The sequence below is a fragment of the Phaethon aethereus genome (genome assembly GCF_964289735.1).
Source record: "Phaethon aethereus genome assembly, chromosome: 11".
In the NCBI taxonomy this organism is placed as follows: Eukaryota; Metazoa; Chordata; class Aves; order Phaethontiformes; family Phaethontidae; genus Phaethon; species Phaethon aethereus.
This window is the reverse complement of record NC_138587.1, coordinates 14,084,560-14,102,244: the sequence shown is the minus strand read 5'-3', so window position 1 is coordinate 14,102,244 and position 17,685 is coordinate 14,084,560. Positions and strand designations below refer to the sequence as shown.

Sequence of the window (17,685 nt, the reverse complement as noted above, 5' to 3'; positions counted from 1 at the left end):
ATGAGCTCACCCATGACTGAGCTGCTGCAGGCTAGGGGCCCAGCGCCCTGCTCCAACACGGGGAGCCCATGCCCAGGTGTGCGCCAGGAGGCCCTGCTCAGCCCCAGCCTGCCTGGGCCCTGGTTTCGGGGGGTGGCGCAGGGGCCCATGGAGCTGGCTGAGGCAGGGTCTGCTCCTGGGAGCAGGTTGGTGTCACGAATAAAACCGTATAGTGTTTCTCAGGGTTCGTTTTGATGCACTTTCCTCAATAACGGTGACCTCAGGCAGGGTTGCCTGGCTGCACCCTGGCACTGGTGGGCACTGCCCGGCTGGGCCCAGGTCCAGGCCTGACCCTCCCCGCGGGCAGGCTGGCCCGCCACCTCCCTTCCTCTCGCCCTTTTCTGGCACTTTTCCGTCCGTCCCGCTCCGGGCCTCTCGGACTGCGGCCGAGGGAGCGGTACGGGCAGGGAAGCCCCATCCCGCACGCCCATCCCCCGCGGTCCCCGCGGCCCCCGCGGCCCCGGCCACCCCCAGCCCTCACCCGCCGCCGCGCCCTCCAGCCACCAGGGGGCGCCCCCTCCTCCTGCGCAGACGTCCCTCTAGTGCACAGGCACACAGCTGATTCGGGCAAGCCGCTCGGCCTTGTGCGCATGCGCCTCCCCGCCCTCTAGCCCTTCCTTCCGTGCGCAGGCGCGCTGCAAAGCGGTCGGTCGGTCGGTCGGTGGCGGCAGGGACAAGATGGCGGCGTCCTCTGTGTGTCGGGCTGGGTGTGCGGCCGGGTGGGCCCTGCTGCGGGGCCCTCGCCCCTCCGTGAGTCACCGTGGCCGGCGGCGGGGGAAGCGGCGAGGTGGGCTGGGGGGAGGCTGGCAGGGGTCGCGGGAGGCCCTGCGGTGCGGCTGCCGGGCTCAGCCTGCCGGCCGGCCAAGAAGGTCACGGGGACGTGGCGGCCGGTGCGGAGCGGGCGGTGGTCGCCATGGAAGCCCTCTGCCTCTGGAGCGTGGCCGCGCCGGGCGCAGGGCAATGGTGGTTTTCACCCTTTGTGGGGCTTGCCGGGGGCCTGCTGTCCGCTCTCCTCCTCCGCCCCAGTACCGGGTTTTGACGGGTTCATGGGACGCTTCGCTGAGGTTTTCGACCTGCTTGAAATTTTTGGCGCTGTGGAGGATTTCCAGGTGTCTGTTTAACTAACAGTGTGCAGCAGGAACGCCCCAGTATAAACGTGAAAGAGCTTGTCTGGCCTAGCTTTTGTCAGCTGTGTGCCCAGCAATCTGCGTTCTGGAGATCTGCCCTGCGGAGGGGAGTTGCTGTTTATTGGTGATGGTAGCTTTTTTTTTTTAGGCACCTTTATTGACTCTCACAAGGAACCGAGGTGCTGCCACCTATGCCCAGACACTCCATAATATCCCTGAGACCCAAGTCACCACTCTGGACAATGGTCTCCGTGTAGCTTCAGAGGAGTCCAATCAGCCAACATGTACGGTGAGTTTAAGATAGGTTGATGGTTTACTTGAAACATTCAGCCTTGCCTAGTCTGCAGCTATCTTCCAAAAGTGATACACCCCTATTTGAATGGAAGCTTTTGACAGAGAGTATGCTACTTCTCTTTGCTAATTGGTCGGGTGAATGTAGCAGTAGAAAGCCTAGCCTGGTTTTATATAAGTCTGTAGTCAAGCTTTTGCATTCTACGAGTTTACTCAAGCCTTACGGTTTTTGTGTAACTGTAAATGACCAATAGAAGTTATATCTCTAGCAAAACTAGAGATATAGAAAACTAGAAAGGCTTTTGTGAAGCTTAATTAAATGCTAGATTAAAAAAAACCAAAATATGTACAGGAAACAGTTGCTGGTGCTTGTTCTTATTTTGGTGCTACTAGGGCAATGTTTGTGGAGGATACTTCTTGTCCCTGCTGTTACATATGTGGCATGAGACTTGAGCATGCTGTTTGTTTTCTAATATGTGTACTTGATGCTTTTGCTCTTAGGTGGGCGTGTGGATCAAGGTGGGCAGCCGCTATGAAGACGAGAAGAACAACGGGGCTGGTTACTTCCTGGAACATCTGGCCTTTAAGGTAAGGAGGTATGCTAGGTCTGGCACAGGACTGTATGGAAAGCTGTTCTAAATATTTACTTATATATTGAGCTCTTGCTTCAGAGGCTGCAGATGTTAAAAGACAGTGTAAGTGAGGTCATCTAAGTCCCAGAGACTTACACATAGTGTAAAAAGAAACTTGGGAAGGCACCTAGCCTATATGGTGCTCTTTGTTTGAATATGCAGCACCTTGCCAGCATACATGAATTAAGGCAACTCTTATTTACTCGTTGGTATTTCCCCTCCTAAAGGAAAAAAAAAATTTAAGTAACAAGCAACCTCTGATGCCGTGGTTCCACTTCCTGACTATCCCAGTCACTATGTAGTGCACGTAAAGGACTGTTATGAAGCACATTTCTTCAGGTTAGCAGGCAGAGCTCAAAGCAGTGTTTTCTGTAGCCATTTTTTTATGGTTTTCTTAGTGGACCAGCAAAGTTTAGAGGCTACAGCTCTTACTTTTCTAATAAAGTGTCTGCTGAACAGCCCTAGGGCAGAAGGCATCTAAGCCTGGGACTTGCTGACTCAAGTCCAGCCTGTGTCATCATAGGCAACTGCAGCATATGGCTTGGTCCTTAGGAGATGAAATCTGTATTAGTAGTTTTCTGCTCCTATTCTGGCTTCTGAATATAGCTGCTTGAATAGCTAGAAACCTGCTTATTTTTGGTTTAGGCTTGTTCTTGGTTTACTCCCACTGATGTGATCTTCAGCCACTGTTGTCTCTTACTGGAGGTCTGCTCCTTCCCCACTGGGTTTTTATTGGTCTTTCAAAATACACCTCAGCCATCCTTTAGCTAGAGTAAATAAGACAAGTTTTAAATCTCTTGCTTTCTGCACTTGCTCTTGGCTTTTATGAATCACGTGACAGGGTTTATTGTTTTATGTCTTTATTGTTTGCTTCCTTGCTTTAGTTCTGCCCGAGAGGGAAATCTGTTAATTTCCTAATTGTATTTATCTGTTTTCTTAGGGCACAAAGAAGCGTCCTTGTGCTGCCTTTGAGAAGGAGGTGGAGAGTATGGGTGCTCACCTGAATGGGTACACCTCGCGTGAGCAGACTGCCTATTACATAAAAGCTTTGTCCAAGGACATGCCCAAAGGTAGGATGGCCACCGGGCAAAGTCTGATTTAGAGGTTAAGGATGAAGCAAGTGCATGTGTTTGTGTTTCTCTCCTACTAACATCCTTTCTAACAACAACTAGGGAATGAAGCTGTAGCTGAGTGGTAAATTGGAGGCTCTAGTTGGTAGCTGAAGAGAGCACTGCCATGACATGGTGCTTCAAGTTCATGCATTCCTAAAAGCAGTTTTGCAAAGCTCTCGTTATGTTAGGCTGCACTGTGTTGCCAGGCGTGAGAGCGTAGTCGTCTGTGGTTGTTTTATGGAGCTGAGAAACTGAGGTCAGTGACAGCTGCTGTGTCAGGAGTGCTCAGTGCAGCTCTTGCAGCTGTTGCTTGTGCTCGGTACTGCCATATGCAGACTCCTCTTTGAGTCAGTTTTGGCCAGAGGCAGCAATTTCAGTCAGAGCTGTGGGCCCTACTGTAGATGTGGCCTACGCTGTAGATGTTACAAGCTCTCTGTAAGGTTTCAGTGTGTTTCTGCAACAGTACCCCACTTCCGAGAAGCTTCACCTGCTGCACTTGTTGCCTGCTTTCCACTGGTAGTGATGCTTGGAGACTTCATGCTAAAACAGTGTTGTTTGTCCCTCTCTGATGCTGTAGGAAAGAGTAGTACTCATCTCTATTATGTTGCATCCACTTCCCAGCATGGTTTGTTACTCACTTTTGCAGTACCCCTGCTGCCTGTGTCTTTTCTCCTTTCAGCTGTACTGGGTAGCAGTGATGCAACGGGATTGCTAACGTAGGAAATGTGTTGCAGTCGTAGAGCTTCTGGCTGACATTGTGCAGAACTGTGCGCTGGAGGAGTCTCAGATCGAGAAGGAACGTGGTGTCATCCTTCAGGAGCTGAAAGAAATCGACAGCAACTTGACAGATGTTGCCTTTGATTACCTTCATGCCACCGCTTTCCAGGGGACTGCACTGGCCCACACTGTCGAGGGGACCACAGAGAACATCAAGTGAGCAACAGGCTGGATCTGGTACACAGCCTGTGGGTTCAGTCCTTGGGGTGCATGACTGCTGCTTCTCTGTAGCGGTGACTGCACAAGGAAACCAGTTTGTACACAGAGGTCATCTGTGCCTGTGAGCTTCTTGTTGTGTCTTGATTGTTTTCTCCATCGGTGGTAGTGAAAGTGTAATGCTGCACACATCCTTGTCAAGAATCCCCCTCACACAATGTGGTAGGTTGGTAGGGCTGGGTTGAACCTTCTCCCATACTTGTCAGTTTGACACCATTGGAGAAATTAAGAACTAGGGGTGCTCATTAAAGCAGCGGCCTTGAGCGTACACACCTGTTAGGGTACTGGTAGCTCAGCGACCAGGGTCAGTACTATAGTCTGTATTGAAGTCTGTCCTTGACTCTCCATCTTGGTCACTGTGTTCTGGAATTAGAGCACAGGGAAAACACAGACAGTGCAGTCTTGCTTCTAAAAAGTATTGTTACCCCCACAGCTAAGAGAACCAACAACATCACTGCTGTCTCTGCACTGTGAACTTGCTTCTAAGCCTCTCATCCCTCCAGCTCAGAGGTGCAGATATACTGCATCTCTCTGTTCTTTCTAGGCATCTGACTCGAGCAGATCTAACTTCATATGTTGATACTCACTTCAAGGCACCTCGTATGGTCCTGGCAGCTGCTGGAGGTAAGTTCTAGATCCTTGTGATTCTGGGAAGCCTGGTGATCAAACCCCTGCCACACATCTCTAATGTAAAATCAGATGGTTTTGTTAAATTAAGCTGTTTAACACTGCAAATCTCTCTTTCCCATTGCCAGGTATTTCCCACAAAGAACTGGTAGATGTGGCTAGGCAACACTTCAGTGGAGTTCCTTTTACATACAAAGAGGATGCTGTGCCTGTCCTCCCACGCTGCCGCTTCACAGGGAGTGAGGTAGAGTTGTTTTGGTCTGAAACAAAACAAGCAGTGTTTTGTGAGTGAATGTGAATGTGAAACCAGTTATAGCTGCTTCTGAGAGGAAAAATCTGTTTGTAATATCTCAGAGAAGCTGATGATGCAGCATCTTGGTACTGCCCCCACGTTCTGTTCTTGGGGCTTATTGCCACCATGTGTTGGGTTTTAGATAGGACCCAAATCCATTAGGAATGTGAGGCTGTTGCTCACATCATCTGCTGGAAAACTCATATTGGAGCAGCTGGCTTGTGCTCAGTAGTGCCTGGGACTGCTTCATTTCACTGGGATAATATCAAGTCTTCCAGTTTGTCAGCCTGGCAAAAGCCACAGTGCAGATGCAGTTGTAACCTGCTCCTTGATGGTTTTCTAGATCCGTGCCAGAGATGATGCTCTGCCTGTTGCCCATATTGCTCTTGCCGTGGAGGGGCCAGGGTGGGCTGATCCAGACAATGTTGTCCTCAATGTGGCTAATGCTATCATTGGACGCTATGACCGCACGTTTGGAGGTGGTAAGGTAAGAAGCTTGTGAGTGTGATAGGGAAAGCATGGAACCTTTTAATATGAAATGTTGTGGAGGCTGTGGTTGAATGTGCTTTATGGGAGGCTGTTGCAGTTAACTTCCAACTGTGAAGTGGTCAGGAGTCTCCTGGAAAATAGGATAGAAGCATAATCAAGGCTAATCCAGGACTTGGATTAGCCTTCTTGAGAGGTGGTGCTAGGAGCTGAATTGAGCCTTCTCTGCCAAGTTTGGAAGAGGTTTAGCTGATGAATTCTCAGCAGCTTATTCCTACCCTTACAAACTAACCACTCAGTGGGGGAGGTGATGGAAGCAGGACAGAGCATTCTATAGTGAGACTATAGATCATGAGGATGCAAGTTTATCTTACAACTGCAAAAGAGGTGGAACTTGTTTAAAACCCCAATGTTACATCCATTCTCACCTGGAATCTGGCCTGCATAACTCTGCTAACCCCCACTACTGGGAGTCCTTGCACTTCCCGTTTTCTCCCACTGCTACAATGGTGTACATACCAACTCCTCATCTGCGTCTGGTAAAGGAAATGGTTTTGCTGGATGGACTCTTAGGCCATTGTCTGTGGCTTTTCCACCAGTGAATCTCATCTGTTGACCACATGAAGGACCTAAATTAAGCTCTCCTCCAGTAAAGTGTTCCGCTCTGTCTTGTCTGTGGTCTTTGTGAAAACAGCTCAGTTGGAAAGAATTTGAGCTGTGAGGAGGCTGTAAGACTGAAATGGCTGATGGTATCTCCTTATTTACAGAATCAGTCCAGCAGGCTGGCTACACTTGCTGTGGAGCATAATCTCTGCCACAGTTTCCAGACGTTCAACACCTCTTACTCTGATACTGGCCTCTTCGGTTTCCATTTTGTTTCTGATCCTCTGTCCATAGATGATATGATGTACTGTACTCAGCGGGAGTGGTAAGTGCCACTTTGGCAAAAGCTCTTGTTTAAAATCTGACCCTCTCATGGGAGACTGAGCTAGTGGACAGTGTATTTGGTCTTCAGAGAGCTGTGTGTCTGTGTGAATTCTTGATAACTCGCATTCTGGTTAAGAGGTCCTGTAAGTGGTTTCTGTAAATGTCTTAGGATGTGGTTTTTGAGGAGCTATTTTAATCTCTTAGGACTCTTTGGGTCTTTCTTTCGTGCTTCCAAGCGTTAGCACTGAGGCTTTGGTTTTTTCATGTAGAAGTGAGATCATCGCTTAGAGACAAGGCTTTCCCAGGTGCCCAAGAGACGTATCTCCATTGTCTTGTTAAACTTGAGCAAAGCAGGCAGAGTTCCTGCCTGTTATGTTGTGGTTGATAAATGCCATGCTGCTGGAGTCATGCCAGTGTTTGGAGGCCTTCTGTCTGTCCGTCTTATTGTGTGTGTATATATCTCTCCCAGTAATGTTTCGAGACTACATCTGAGATTCAGAGCCGAGCTGTGCTGTGTGTGGAGCAGATGGAGTTAGCCCTTGCCCTAGAGATGTTGCAGTTGGCAGGGGAGGAAGGGATTTAGCAGCTGGAGTCCAAACAGACTCTGTAGAACTGTCTTGTTCTTTCAGCATTAGTTTCCATAGTAGCTTGCCATGTGTGGGAATAGCTGACATGCCTGCCTTCTCTTGTGAGAACGTACTGCAGACCGCTTGCTGCTGTGCCTGATGGGCAAGCTGGAGCTGGCACCAGGGCTGCTTAAGCCTTTGTGAGTGTAACTTAGCGTGCAACCTGCTGGCTGATATCCCCTGCCTGTAAGCTTGAGCTCTTTCGCATCCTGCTGTTCAGTGCTTCCCAGGTCTTAGTGGCTTTGCAGTGATCAAGAATGAATCTCGAACGTGCAAGACAAGTGATGTTGAGAATACCTGTTTCTGCAGAGGCTTGGGAAAGGGAGAAAATCACTTTGAGCAGACAAACATCTTTAAGAGCTTTAGTGGTCTTTCCATCTCCTCTCCAGGATGCGTCTGTGCACTAGTACCACAGAGTCAGAGGTGAAGAGAGCCAAGAACTATCTCCGAAATGCCATGGTGGCTCAACTGGATGGTATGTTCTGGTTTATGGATTGACCACTGCACAGCTTTCAGAGGGTTACCGCTTGCGTCTCTCCTGGGGAGCAAGAGCTCTGCGAGACATTGCAATTCTGGAAGGCTTTCTGCTGTGCTGACCATGCGATATCTTCAACATCTAGGTACTACGCCAGTGTGTGAGAATATTGGAAGCCATCTCCTAAACTACGGACGCCGTATCCCTCTGGAGGAATGGGATGCCAGGATTGCTGTAGGTATCTGTTTTAGTTGGGGTACCTGAGCACGGTTGGTGTCAGCATTTTCTGGCCTTAGTTTGCTGTAGTAACATGAGACTTACTGTCCTGGCAGGTACCTAAAACAACCACACAGCTGTTTGCTCACCCACACCTCTGCCAGTGGGATGGGAGAGAGAATCAGGAGGAAAAAAACATAGAACTCATGGGTTGAGATAAAGACAGTTTAATAGGACAGAAAAAAAGAAAATAATGATAAAAGGATATACAAAATGAGTGATGCACAGCACAGTTGCTCACCACACGCTGACTAATGGCCATCTGTTCCTGAGCCATGGTGCCTCCCCAGCCAACTCCCCCTGTTTATATACTGGGCATGACGTCATATGGTATGGAATATCCCTTTGGCCAGCCTGGGTCAGCTGTCCTGGCTGTGTCCCCTCCCAACTTCCTGTGCACTCCCTGTCGTCCTGCTGGCAGGCCAGCACGAGAAGCTGGACAGTCCTTGACTGCTTAGCAACAACTAAAAACATCAGCAAGATTATTTTCACCCCAAATCCAAAACACAGCACTATACCAGCTACTAGGAGGAAAATTAACTCTATCCCAGCTGAAACCAGGGCACTTACTTATCCCGTGGTCAAGCTGCCCAGAGTTCAGACAGTAAGCTCACTGACTCTGATATATGTCAGAATCTCTGGCGTAGACTTGGTGTATCCTGTGTCCCTGTGGCTGGATTCAGTTCATCCTGGAAAGAGGGCGTACACCTGTGTTAAGTAGCACAATTTGAAATTTTTTAAGAGTTTCCCTAGAGGTGGCCAGCATCTAGTTTGCATAATTCTGCAGCCACTGTATCCCTTGAAAGGCTTCAGATTTTGGACTGCCACGTTTTCCCTACCCTCAGAAAAATGCACTGTGTAGAACATCAGCCATCCTTGCAGACGAGCTGTACAGTTGGCGCAGATGGCCCCCAAGCGTCTGACAATATCTTTTTAATGATCCTGATATGTAATGGCAACAGTAATTTCCAACTTTGAGAAATGCAGGTCTGCTAGAAGGGTCATTAATTGCTTGTTTGATATTTATTAGGCTGTTGATGCAAGAATGGTGAGAGAGGTCTGCAGTAAATACATTTATGACAAATGCCCGGCAATTGCAGCAGTTGGTAAGTAGTACACAGCATGGTAGCTCAAAAAACAGGAAGGGCTCAAGAGCTGAGTGGGAGTGAGCTGCCTGTACTTTCCACATGTCTGTTTTGGCCTCCTACCCACTCTAGTTCTTTGCTGGTATCCTCCTACCTCTGCATGTTAGATGTGCCAAGGCACATTTGCCAGGAGATCAAACCTGCAGGTGATGGAGATGCAGTGGCAGCAAGCTGCTGGCTGTCCTCCTACCTCTCTACTTGCTGTGGAGCCATGACTAAGATTGGGAGTCCCATGGCTGGGTGCGGGCTCAGCAGTGTCTGCCAGGTGTCCTTACCCTGGGGTCATGGTGGTTTATGTAAGGGAAGTGAAGGGACCCCATTCTCTTGTGCTGCTCTGGCATGTCTGTCTGGCCAAGGACAAATTCCACCCAGAAAACCTGCCTGAGCAGCTCAGCTCCGCTCTGCTGCCTCCTTCCTGTGTGTTGTGGATTCCCCTCCTCCGTGCAGCTGTTTCCTCTGGCCTTCAAAAGTGGAGCAGCTTGGAAAAGGGAGACATTTTTTGAACAGGAAGTTGGAATGAACGAGCCAAAGTCTCTGTGACTGTATTTCATACCTGTATGTAGAACTGTACTGAGCATTGTAGCTCAGCACCAATGAGAAAACAACTTAATCTCAGAAAACAAGTAATAATTTCTCTGTCAGGTGTTGTTATCTGCTGGTTTTCCCGATGCAGGTTTGAGCTGTAGTTGCCTGGTTTTGTGCATAGCTGCTCTGGATTGTGAGCACAGTCTGTTCTGCCACCATCTGCTTTAAGACCATGGGAAACTGCACAGGGATTATAACTACGTCTCCAGTGACTAACTCTTGTTCTGTTCGCTCAGGTCCCATTGAACAGCTCTTGGATTACAACCGTATCCGCAGTGCCATGTACTGGATCCGTTTCTAGGATGTGTCCCTGCAGGTTGGAAATAGTGAAGCTGTGGACTGTGACAGGTTCCCTGTGGCTTTGAATGTCTTGTGTACCAGGGGCAAGATGAGTCCCATCAAGATGGCTGTCTTCTCTGTGTTAAATGTAAAATAAAAATAAATATATCCTATATGGAGTTGGTTCTGCTGGGAATCAACTGTGTCTTGCTGGGTCATGTATGTAGACATTGTTAATCTTGCCAAATTGGTGAGATGCTGGACCAATCGGTCTTGATTTGTCAGGGCTCATGCTAGAATCTTTGTGTGTCTGTCTGCAGCCTCAAGTCCTCTGTCCTGAGCTGGCAGTGTCCTGGTCCAGAGGTCTTGTCTTTAGGCTGGTTGAAGGAAGTCTTTCCACTGGTATGAGGCTGCCAGGGTAGCTCTAGCTATTTCCACTGTCCCTTCTGTGCAGGCAGCAGAATGGTCAAACTCGGGCTGTAGCAATGCTGTTTGTGCAGACCTAAGAGCAAAGGGCCCTTGTCTGAGGGGACCTATCTGCTCTCCTGCTTGTCAGGGAGATCAAAATGTATCTATGGGAAGCTTACTGTCTCTTACTGTCCCTGGGGTGATGTTAGTGTTTCTGGCCTGGCTGTTTGTGACCCACTCTTGTTGGAGTGACTGCAGCAGGGGCCATTTGTCTAACCCTTCTCTCCCTAATCAGTCATAGACAAAACTGGTTGGCTGAGTTCCCACCACCTACTGAAGCTGGTGAAGGTGATCAGCCTGGCCTTGCCTGATGCTGCCTCCAGTACGATTGAGGCAGTTGTCTGTAGCAGAGTTGGGATGGTCTGAGGAGCTGGAGCTGCTGCTAAGCAAACATCTTTCCAGAGCCTATATGGGGGTATGTTACCTCTCATCTTAAGCTCCCTGGTTATCTGTACGCCAGCTCAATAATGAGCAGAGATTGTTGTGGAGTATGTCGGTGTTCATTGACACATTCCTCTATCTATCCAGGCAGTCCCAGCTATGCAATAGTTGAGAAGCTGCAGACTGAAGTGTAGGGTGGCCTTCGCCTATAGCTGGAAGATAATCTCTAGGTCTGAATAGTTGAAAGAGCTACCCAGCCCTTTCTGCTTTTTCTGGTGTTAATCTGGTTGCTGCTCCCTTGTCTTGTCTCGTCTGGGAAGCTGGAACATGGAATAGAAAGGATGAAACTGAGCAAGGGGGATGGAAAAAAGCTTCCCACCAGATGGCACTAGCCTGTCACAGCTACCCTTGTAAGCTGCGAAGTACCCCTGTTTAATTTTTGTCTTTGGGATAAATCTCCCTGGGATTCTCATTTAATTTCCAGGTGCTGCCCTGACAAGTGGGATTTAAAAATAGTGTAAAAGTTTCTAGGAGTTAGTCATTACACTTGAGACTAATCCAGTGTACTAAATCATTTGTGCTGAATCTGGATTCTTGGTGAGAGAGTCAGTGTGTCTGAACTCATTGCGTATACTAGGCAAGTTTGAAACTGTTAAATGTTCTTGATGCAATTTGGGTTTAACTATCGTCGCAAGCTCTGGCTCGTTACAAGTGCACTGAGGGCTGAAAAATTAAACAAGCTCACACCTCAAGCCTTGTGGAACCAGTAAATGATTCTGTCTTGGTTTTATGACTGCAATCAGACTGTAATCCTCTTTTGTCTTCCATTGCTATATATTTCCCCCCACCAAGGTGAGCTTCCAGGGTGTTTTGCAGTTGGTGAGAAATACAAGGAAAGGATGTACATCCTTGCTTTAGCATTTCCTACAAGTTTTCTTCTCTGGAGGTATCTGCTTGGCAATGGTTGTTTTCCTTGAGTAATTTCCCAGGCCCTCCTTCACTACTTTGTACTAGGAACAGATTAAAACCCCTCTGCAACTGCTGCTTTCCACATTGCTCTGTTTCTCTGCAGAAGCAGCAGGCTGACTGCGCTCAGCAGCATGCTCCCAGCATTTCAGCAAGGACTAACACCCGCTTCCTCCTGACCAAGAGGCTGCAGCTCTGCAAAGGTGGCTGGCTTATGCAGTGTTAGAACATATTTTGTAGATGCTTTTATCCATGTAGAAATCTGAGTATCTATCTGGGCTGATCCGGACTAGGAACTGTGCCCTGGTGAGTGGCATTGGATGAGGAGTGCTGTTGAGTGCCTGCTAGCAGCTAGGAGTTGAGGCTGAGCCGTGCCCAAGATGTTGGCATCTTCTGGCTGCAGTTCCCATGGCACTCTGCCTTGTAGTGCCTGTAGTGTTTGGGTGCTGTGGCAGTCCATGCTTCCAGAAACACCGGCATCTCACCAGCTCTAAGGATTGAGAGGTTGCGATATCATTTTTCCTTGGTAAACAACAAGCAGCCAGACTAGGGAGCTGAAAGGTGGGGAGGAGAAACCCATTCAGGAGTCGAGAGTGTTATTGCTTGGCAAAGACACCCGTACTCTGAGCCTTAGTGAGGGGCCTGGGAAGTGTAACCTGGAATTAGTGCGGAGTCGTTGGGCATTTGGCAGCTGAAGCCCTCGGTGCTGGAGGAACTGAAGCTCTAATCTTGTTGGCAGGTCTCTTGCTGTTTGAGCCGTAGGGCTGTGTTTCTCTTTCTCCATTGGAGCAGCCTCAGTCCAAGGGAATCCAAACTGGGAAATGTCTGGCACGACGGAAGTGTCCTACCTCAGTGCTTTTCCCGAACCTTGAAAAAACAAGATCTTTCTCTGGACCTCTCCCCTCCTCTTCCTGTGGTTTCCGCTGCCCAGTGAAGGACAGTGGCAGTGCTGGAGGAGGGAGTTGGAACCATCCCTAGAACAGGGCAATTTCACTGAAACTGGAGATGGCCTGGGTGACCTAATAAATCTGTTTCCTGGCTCCCTGGACAATGCAGGATTGTTCAGCGGGGCTCTTTGACCAGCCTGGTTTTCAATGGCTTAAGTGTTTTATTTTGCTACTTCACTTGGAAGGTTACTTGGGATCCCATTAGACTGTGTTGATAAATTTAGGCTGGTGTATGAATTGGCCTCTGCTCCCTCCCCTTCCGCACGGTGCTGTCTTATCCTCTCCTGGTAAAGTTCCTTCTTTGAAGCTTGTGCCCTCAACCTACCTCTGGGCAATTGTGTTCCCTCCCTGACACCTTGGTACTCTGTCTCTTGGCTGGAAGAGAGGATGCTGTGCATCATTGTGTGCACCCTATGCAAGGCTCTAATGCCACCTGCACAGCGCTTCAGTAATGTTTTTCCACCATACTGAGCTATTCTGGGTACATAAAATCTAGCAGTGAAAATGGGGAGCGTTTGTTAGTGACCTGTGCTGAGTGCTCCAGGTTTCCCTGGTCTCCAGCAGGAAAAGCTGTCAGTACCCCCAGTGTGGGGCTGCAGGGCCAGGGCAGATGTACTGGGTGGATCTGCTTGTGGAGCAGGCAGCCCCTTTGATATGTGAGCTGCCTGTTTGGGATTCGGGCGCTTGCCAAGAAGAGGGGCCACAGCAGCCAACTGTCAGTAGTTGCCTCACCTGAACTAATTACCCCCCCTGGAAAGTACAGTTGATACTAATCGTGGGTGCTGAGCCAAGCGTGTCCTCAGGGAAGCAGGGCGATGCAGAAAGGCTTTCATAGAAATGAGAGGCTTGGAGCCATGCCGCTCTTTGGTGCCAAAGAGCTTTTGGGAGGAGAGCCTGCAGCCCTTCGGGCCTGCTTCTCTACCCGCTCTCCTGCAGAGGCCGGTGGAAAATGGCAGCGGGAGCAGTAGGTGAGAGGGGTTTAGGAGACAGGGCAGAAATGCAGCTCTGCTGGTGTCTCGTGTTGGCAGATCCTCGCACTGCTTGGGCCCCTTGGTGCAGGCATTAACCGAGGCATCGGCATGGCTGTGACTGGGGATCTTTTCCCCCGGCCAGCCCCTGCATAGTGTTTCGCTCAGAGGGGGGCCGAGTTCTCCCTGTGACGAACCGTCCCCCGGCAGGGTTGCGGGATTGCTAGGGTGAGGGTGGTACCCGATGCTGGGCGGACTCACAGGCCTGCCCTGCCCAGGCCTCCTGCGCTTCACCTTGCCCTTCTGTGCACCGTGCGGACTTTGTACACCGGGAGAGAGGAACGGTGAGCCGCAGTATCTGGATGCGTATCCAGAAATCCCGTATTTGGAGAAGGAAACGGCTCATCTAAAGCTTTAGTGTATTCATTGCATGGAAAAGCAACGGACAAAGGGCCCATCCAGGCCTGACTGCCAGCTACAGCCATCCCGGGCTGCTATGAGACATGAGTCTGAGCAGGGCACGGCGGCAGGACTTGTCGTCTTTGTCTCCGCTCTTTCTTCAATGGTGTGTCTGGAAGGGAGTGAGTCTGAGCCCTGAACACCCTCATTAAAAGCTGCTTTGCCCCACACGCCATCCAAAGAGGATCAGTGGTTCTCATTTTTCCATGCAAGTCTCTTCTTTCCAACTCTTTCCCCTTACACATTTTCCTTCCTCGGGGCTCTGAGGTTTTTTGTGGGGCTGCCAGGCTGAAGTTCAGCTTTGCTGCCCATTGCTGAGGACACTCAGAAAAGCTACTAGAAGTGGGGTGTCTGGAGGAGGATCTGCCCAGGTTCCTCACCTGCCTAGGAATGGAAAATGAAGCTGCTCCCAGCACTAGGCTGCAGGGGGTGGCAGCCTGGGGAGGTCCCAGCCCTGGTCTGTGAGAGCAGGAGGGATTTTTTTGTACAAAGAGGTATCCTGCTCTGGAGATGCTGCTCCTGCTCTGTGTCCCACCATCCATCGCTGAGCCTCTGCTGTGCTCTGGGATTATTTAAGGCTCTGTATGCTGCCTTGGTGTGAGAACTGCATAGCACAAGGACAGCGAAGAAAGCTGGATCGAATGCCACATGACCCGATTTGAGTGAGGCTAATTATGTAATTAAGATATTGAAACAGGAGCCTGAATATCTGAGTGCTCTTCCTAGTTTTGCCAAGAGCCTGCGGTGTGACGTCGAGCATTTAGCTTTTCTGGGCACTGTGTTGCCATGAATGTGGGTACTGGCACGTGGTGCAATACGTAGAACAGCCGCGCCACGTGCGCTGCCCTCAGCACACGGCGACTCAGATGTGCAAAGCGTTTTGTAAAGCAGCCCCAGTACCATGCACTATTTTCTACTTTGTGTGTAACTTTTATTCAGAGTAGACACTTGGATAATGCTATAAAGGGAACATGCTGCTTATCTTTTATTCGTTATATTTAGGGAAGAGTGAGATGACTCTTGTGGGGGAGGTTTTTTCTTTGTTATTTGAATGTTTAATCTAGGGAATTACAGTTGTGTTGCTTCAAGATTTAACAGTTGATGTATTTCAGCTTCAGAAAACCGCATTCTGAGTTTCTCAGGGTACAGTGTGCAGTTCAGCATTGTACAGATTCATATATTCCAGACCCATGACCTCTCCCTTCAGACTGCATTGCTCTTGAGCAGTGCTCATAGCAATTGAGAACAGAGACTTGGTGCTTCCGATGAAACTCGGAGGGTGTGATTTCCAGGTAGGGATCTCTGAAGTGACAGTTGCCCACAGACACGGCGAGCGGGGCTGGGGCCTCGTGCGGGCGGAAGGCTTGGTGAGCCTCTAGGAACCAGAGCAGCAGTCACTGTGTCCATGGCAAGTTCCTGCCTCCGCTTACCTGCCACGGAGGATGCTCTGGCATGCCAAGGGGCTTCCAGGAAGGTGAGCGTGCTTGACCCCGGGTGCCTGGGCTCCACGTGGCGCTTCTGCGTTTCCACCCCTTCCCCCCACCCGGCTGCTGCGAAGCTGGAGGTCCCCACTGCCCCCAGCTGCTCTCTGCTGTGGCTCTGTGGCTTCCCCTGCTTTGTTTACAGCTGTTCCAGATGTGCAGCGCTTGGCAGGAGACCCTATGACATGGGAATGCAAGTATCTCCTCTTTCTGCCTCGCACGCGCAGCGGTGACTCACAGGTGACCTTGCCCCCAGCTTTGCTGAGGAGATGGAGAGGGCTGAGGTCCCCACGGTCCCAGCTGGTGACTCCCAAAGGTGGCAAGCGGCCAGAGACAGGATCCTGCACTCCTCCCTCCTCCATGGCAGCGAGGAGGGGTGCAGAGGCACTGCAGCTCTGAGACCCCCCAGTCCTTGTTCCTCTGGGGATGCGCTGTGTGGGTGCAGACCCTACCTCCATCCTCGGTGGGACCCTCACCAAGGCTGCTCAGCCTTCCCCCGGAGCTCTGCAGCATCCTGCCCCGTGTCCCCGCCACGTCTATGGAGGTCCTTGTGTGAGATGTACGTGGCTGGCTGCCCTGTGCCATCCTGGTGACACAGCCCTCCTGCTCGCTGGAGATATGAAGTCATCCTGGGGGGGTCTGGGGAGGGAGGAGTTCCCATGGTGACAGACAGCGATTCACCCCAGTGGGGCAGGGCGGGTGCTTCGTCCTTTTTATTCTTTTCTTCTGGAGACGGGCACTCAGCCAAAGAGCTGAAGGAGCAATGGCACAGCCTCGCAGGGGAGAGCCGTGAGGACAAGCCTGGTCTCGTGAACTGCACAAATCCCATCACAGCATGGTCCCCCCCGCACCCCCCTGCTACCCCACAGGTCGGGGTGCTCCCAGCCCCTCCTGCAGCCTCTGTCCCCTGTGTGCTGGGCCCCCCCAGTTTCCTCACCCCCCGAGCAGAAGACCCTTCCCGTGGACCATGGCTGCTGCGTGAAGCACTCGGGGCAGTATCTTACAGCGCTGTTAGCTGGCATATGCCTGGCAGGGGAAGGTGCGATGGCATCCTGCAGGTAAAGGAGCTTGTGCCATCCATGTACTTTTACCAGCCCCTGAGACTTGCAAGAGCCCCTTCCCCGGAGGCTGCAGCATGGCCCGAGCTCTCCAGCGGTACTGTACCCCTTTCCGTGCCCCTGCCTGTCATGGGCAGGGCCCCTGCCGCACCTTGGTGCGAGCTGCGCCGTCCCCTCCCCGGCGGAGCACGTGCCAGCGGCTGCCTGCTGGGCTGCAGTGCCGCCCCGCACGTCTCCCACCAGCCCTCCAGCTGCGGGCGATGCTCCCCACGGCTCCGTCAGGCGCCTCTTGCGCAAGGAGCGGCCAAGCCCCGTGAAGAGCGGGACGGGGGCTCTTTCACGAGCCCTGCCAGAAATTTATACGGAGCCGCAGGTAGTTTTTAGGGGGTGTTGGTGCAGATTGTGAAACACTTGAATAGAGGCAGAGAGGAAGTGTTGAGCAACCACCCCATCCTCCCAGCCACCACAGCCGCATCCCAGATGCAAAAGTGGGGCAGGGAGAGTGGGATCGGCTGAAAGCGGAGTGAGCAAGGGCCAGCCTTTCCCTGGCACAAGGGCTGTGGGAGAGCTGGGTTTGGAGAGCTGAGGTGGGCAAACTCCCTCTTGTGCAGCTCCAGAGCAGGACTCCCTCGCCGGCCACTTGTGAGCACGGGCGGGTGTGCTGCTCTGCCAGGGCTGGCTGTGCCTCTGCCCGTGGCAGCCGTTAGTGACTCGTTATTTCCAGCTCTTGGGAAGGCAATGACTATCCACAGCGAGCCCTGGTACAGCAGCAGGGTCCTAGGACAATGGTCCAGCATGTCCTTGCCCCCATCCTTTGGGGCTGGGATAGGGGCCCCTGAGGGCTCACTCCTCACAGGCTCACAGCTATTCCTCTTGGCAACGCTCCTCCCGTGGGAATAGAGCTGCCCTGAGCTGCTGCAGCCGGGGAGGCATCTGCTGTTGCCGTTGGAGGGAGGAACAAACACTCCCGGCCCCATCAAGCTGTGTGGACCCCCCACGAGGAGCAGCTTCTTGCAGCACAGCTGGCAGCATCCCGGGAACGGCT

General features: G+C 51.2%; 1 protein-coding gene across 1 annotated transcript; it reads left to right on the top strand.

Annotated features, from left to right (window-relative positions):
- Positions 1 to 717: 717 nt before the first annotated feature.
- Positions 718 to 10,059, top strand: UQCRC1 (ubiquinol-cytochrome c reductase core protein 1; the record flags this gene model as incomplete). Its single annotated transcript, XM_082004603.1, has 13 exons — positions 718 to 789; positions 1,315 to 1,455; positions 1,959 to 2,045; positions 3,030 to 3,159; positions 3,936 to 4,134; positions 4,739 to 4,818; positions 4,950 to 5,065; positions 5,457 to 5,600; positions 6,367 to 6,527; positions 7,542 to 7,627; positions 7,773 to 7,861; positions 8,934 to 9,009; positions 9,870 to 10,059. The coding sequence occupies 13 exons, from the start codon at positions 718 to 720 to the stop codon at positions 9,932 to 9,934; spliced, it is 1,446 nt and encodes a 481-aa protein (XP_081860729.1). The 3' UTR covers positions 9,935 to 10,059.
- Positions 10,060 to 17,685: the final 7,626 nt, after the last annotated feature.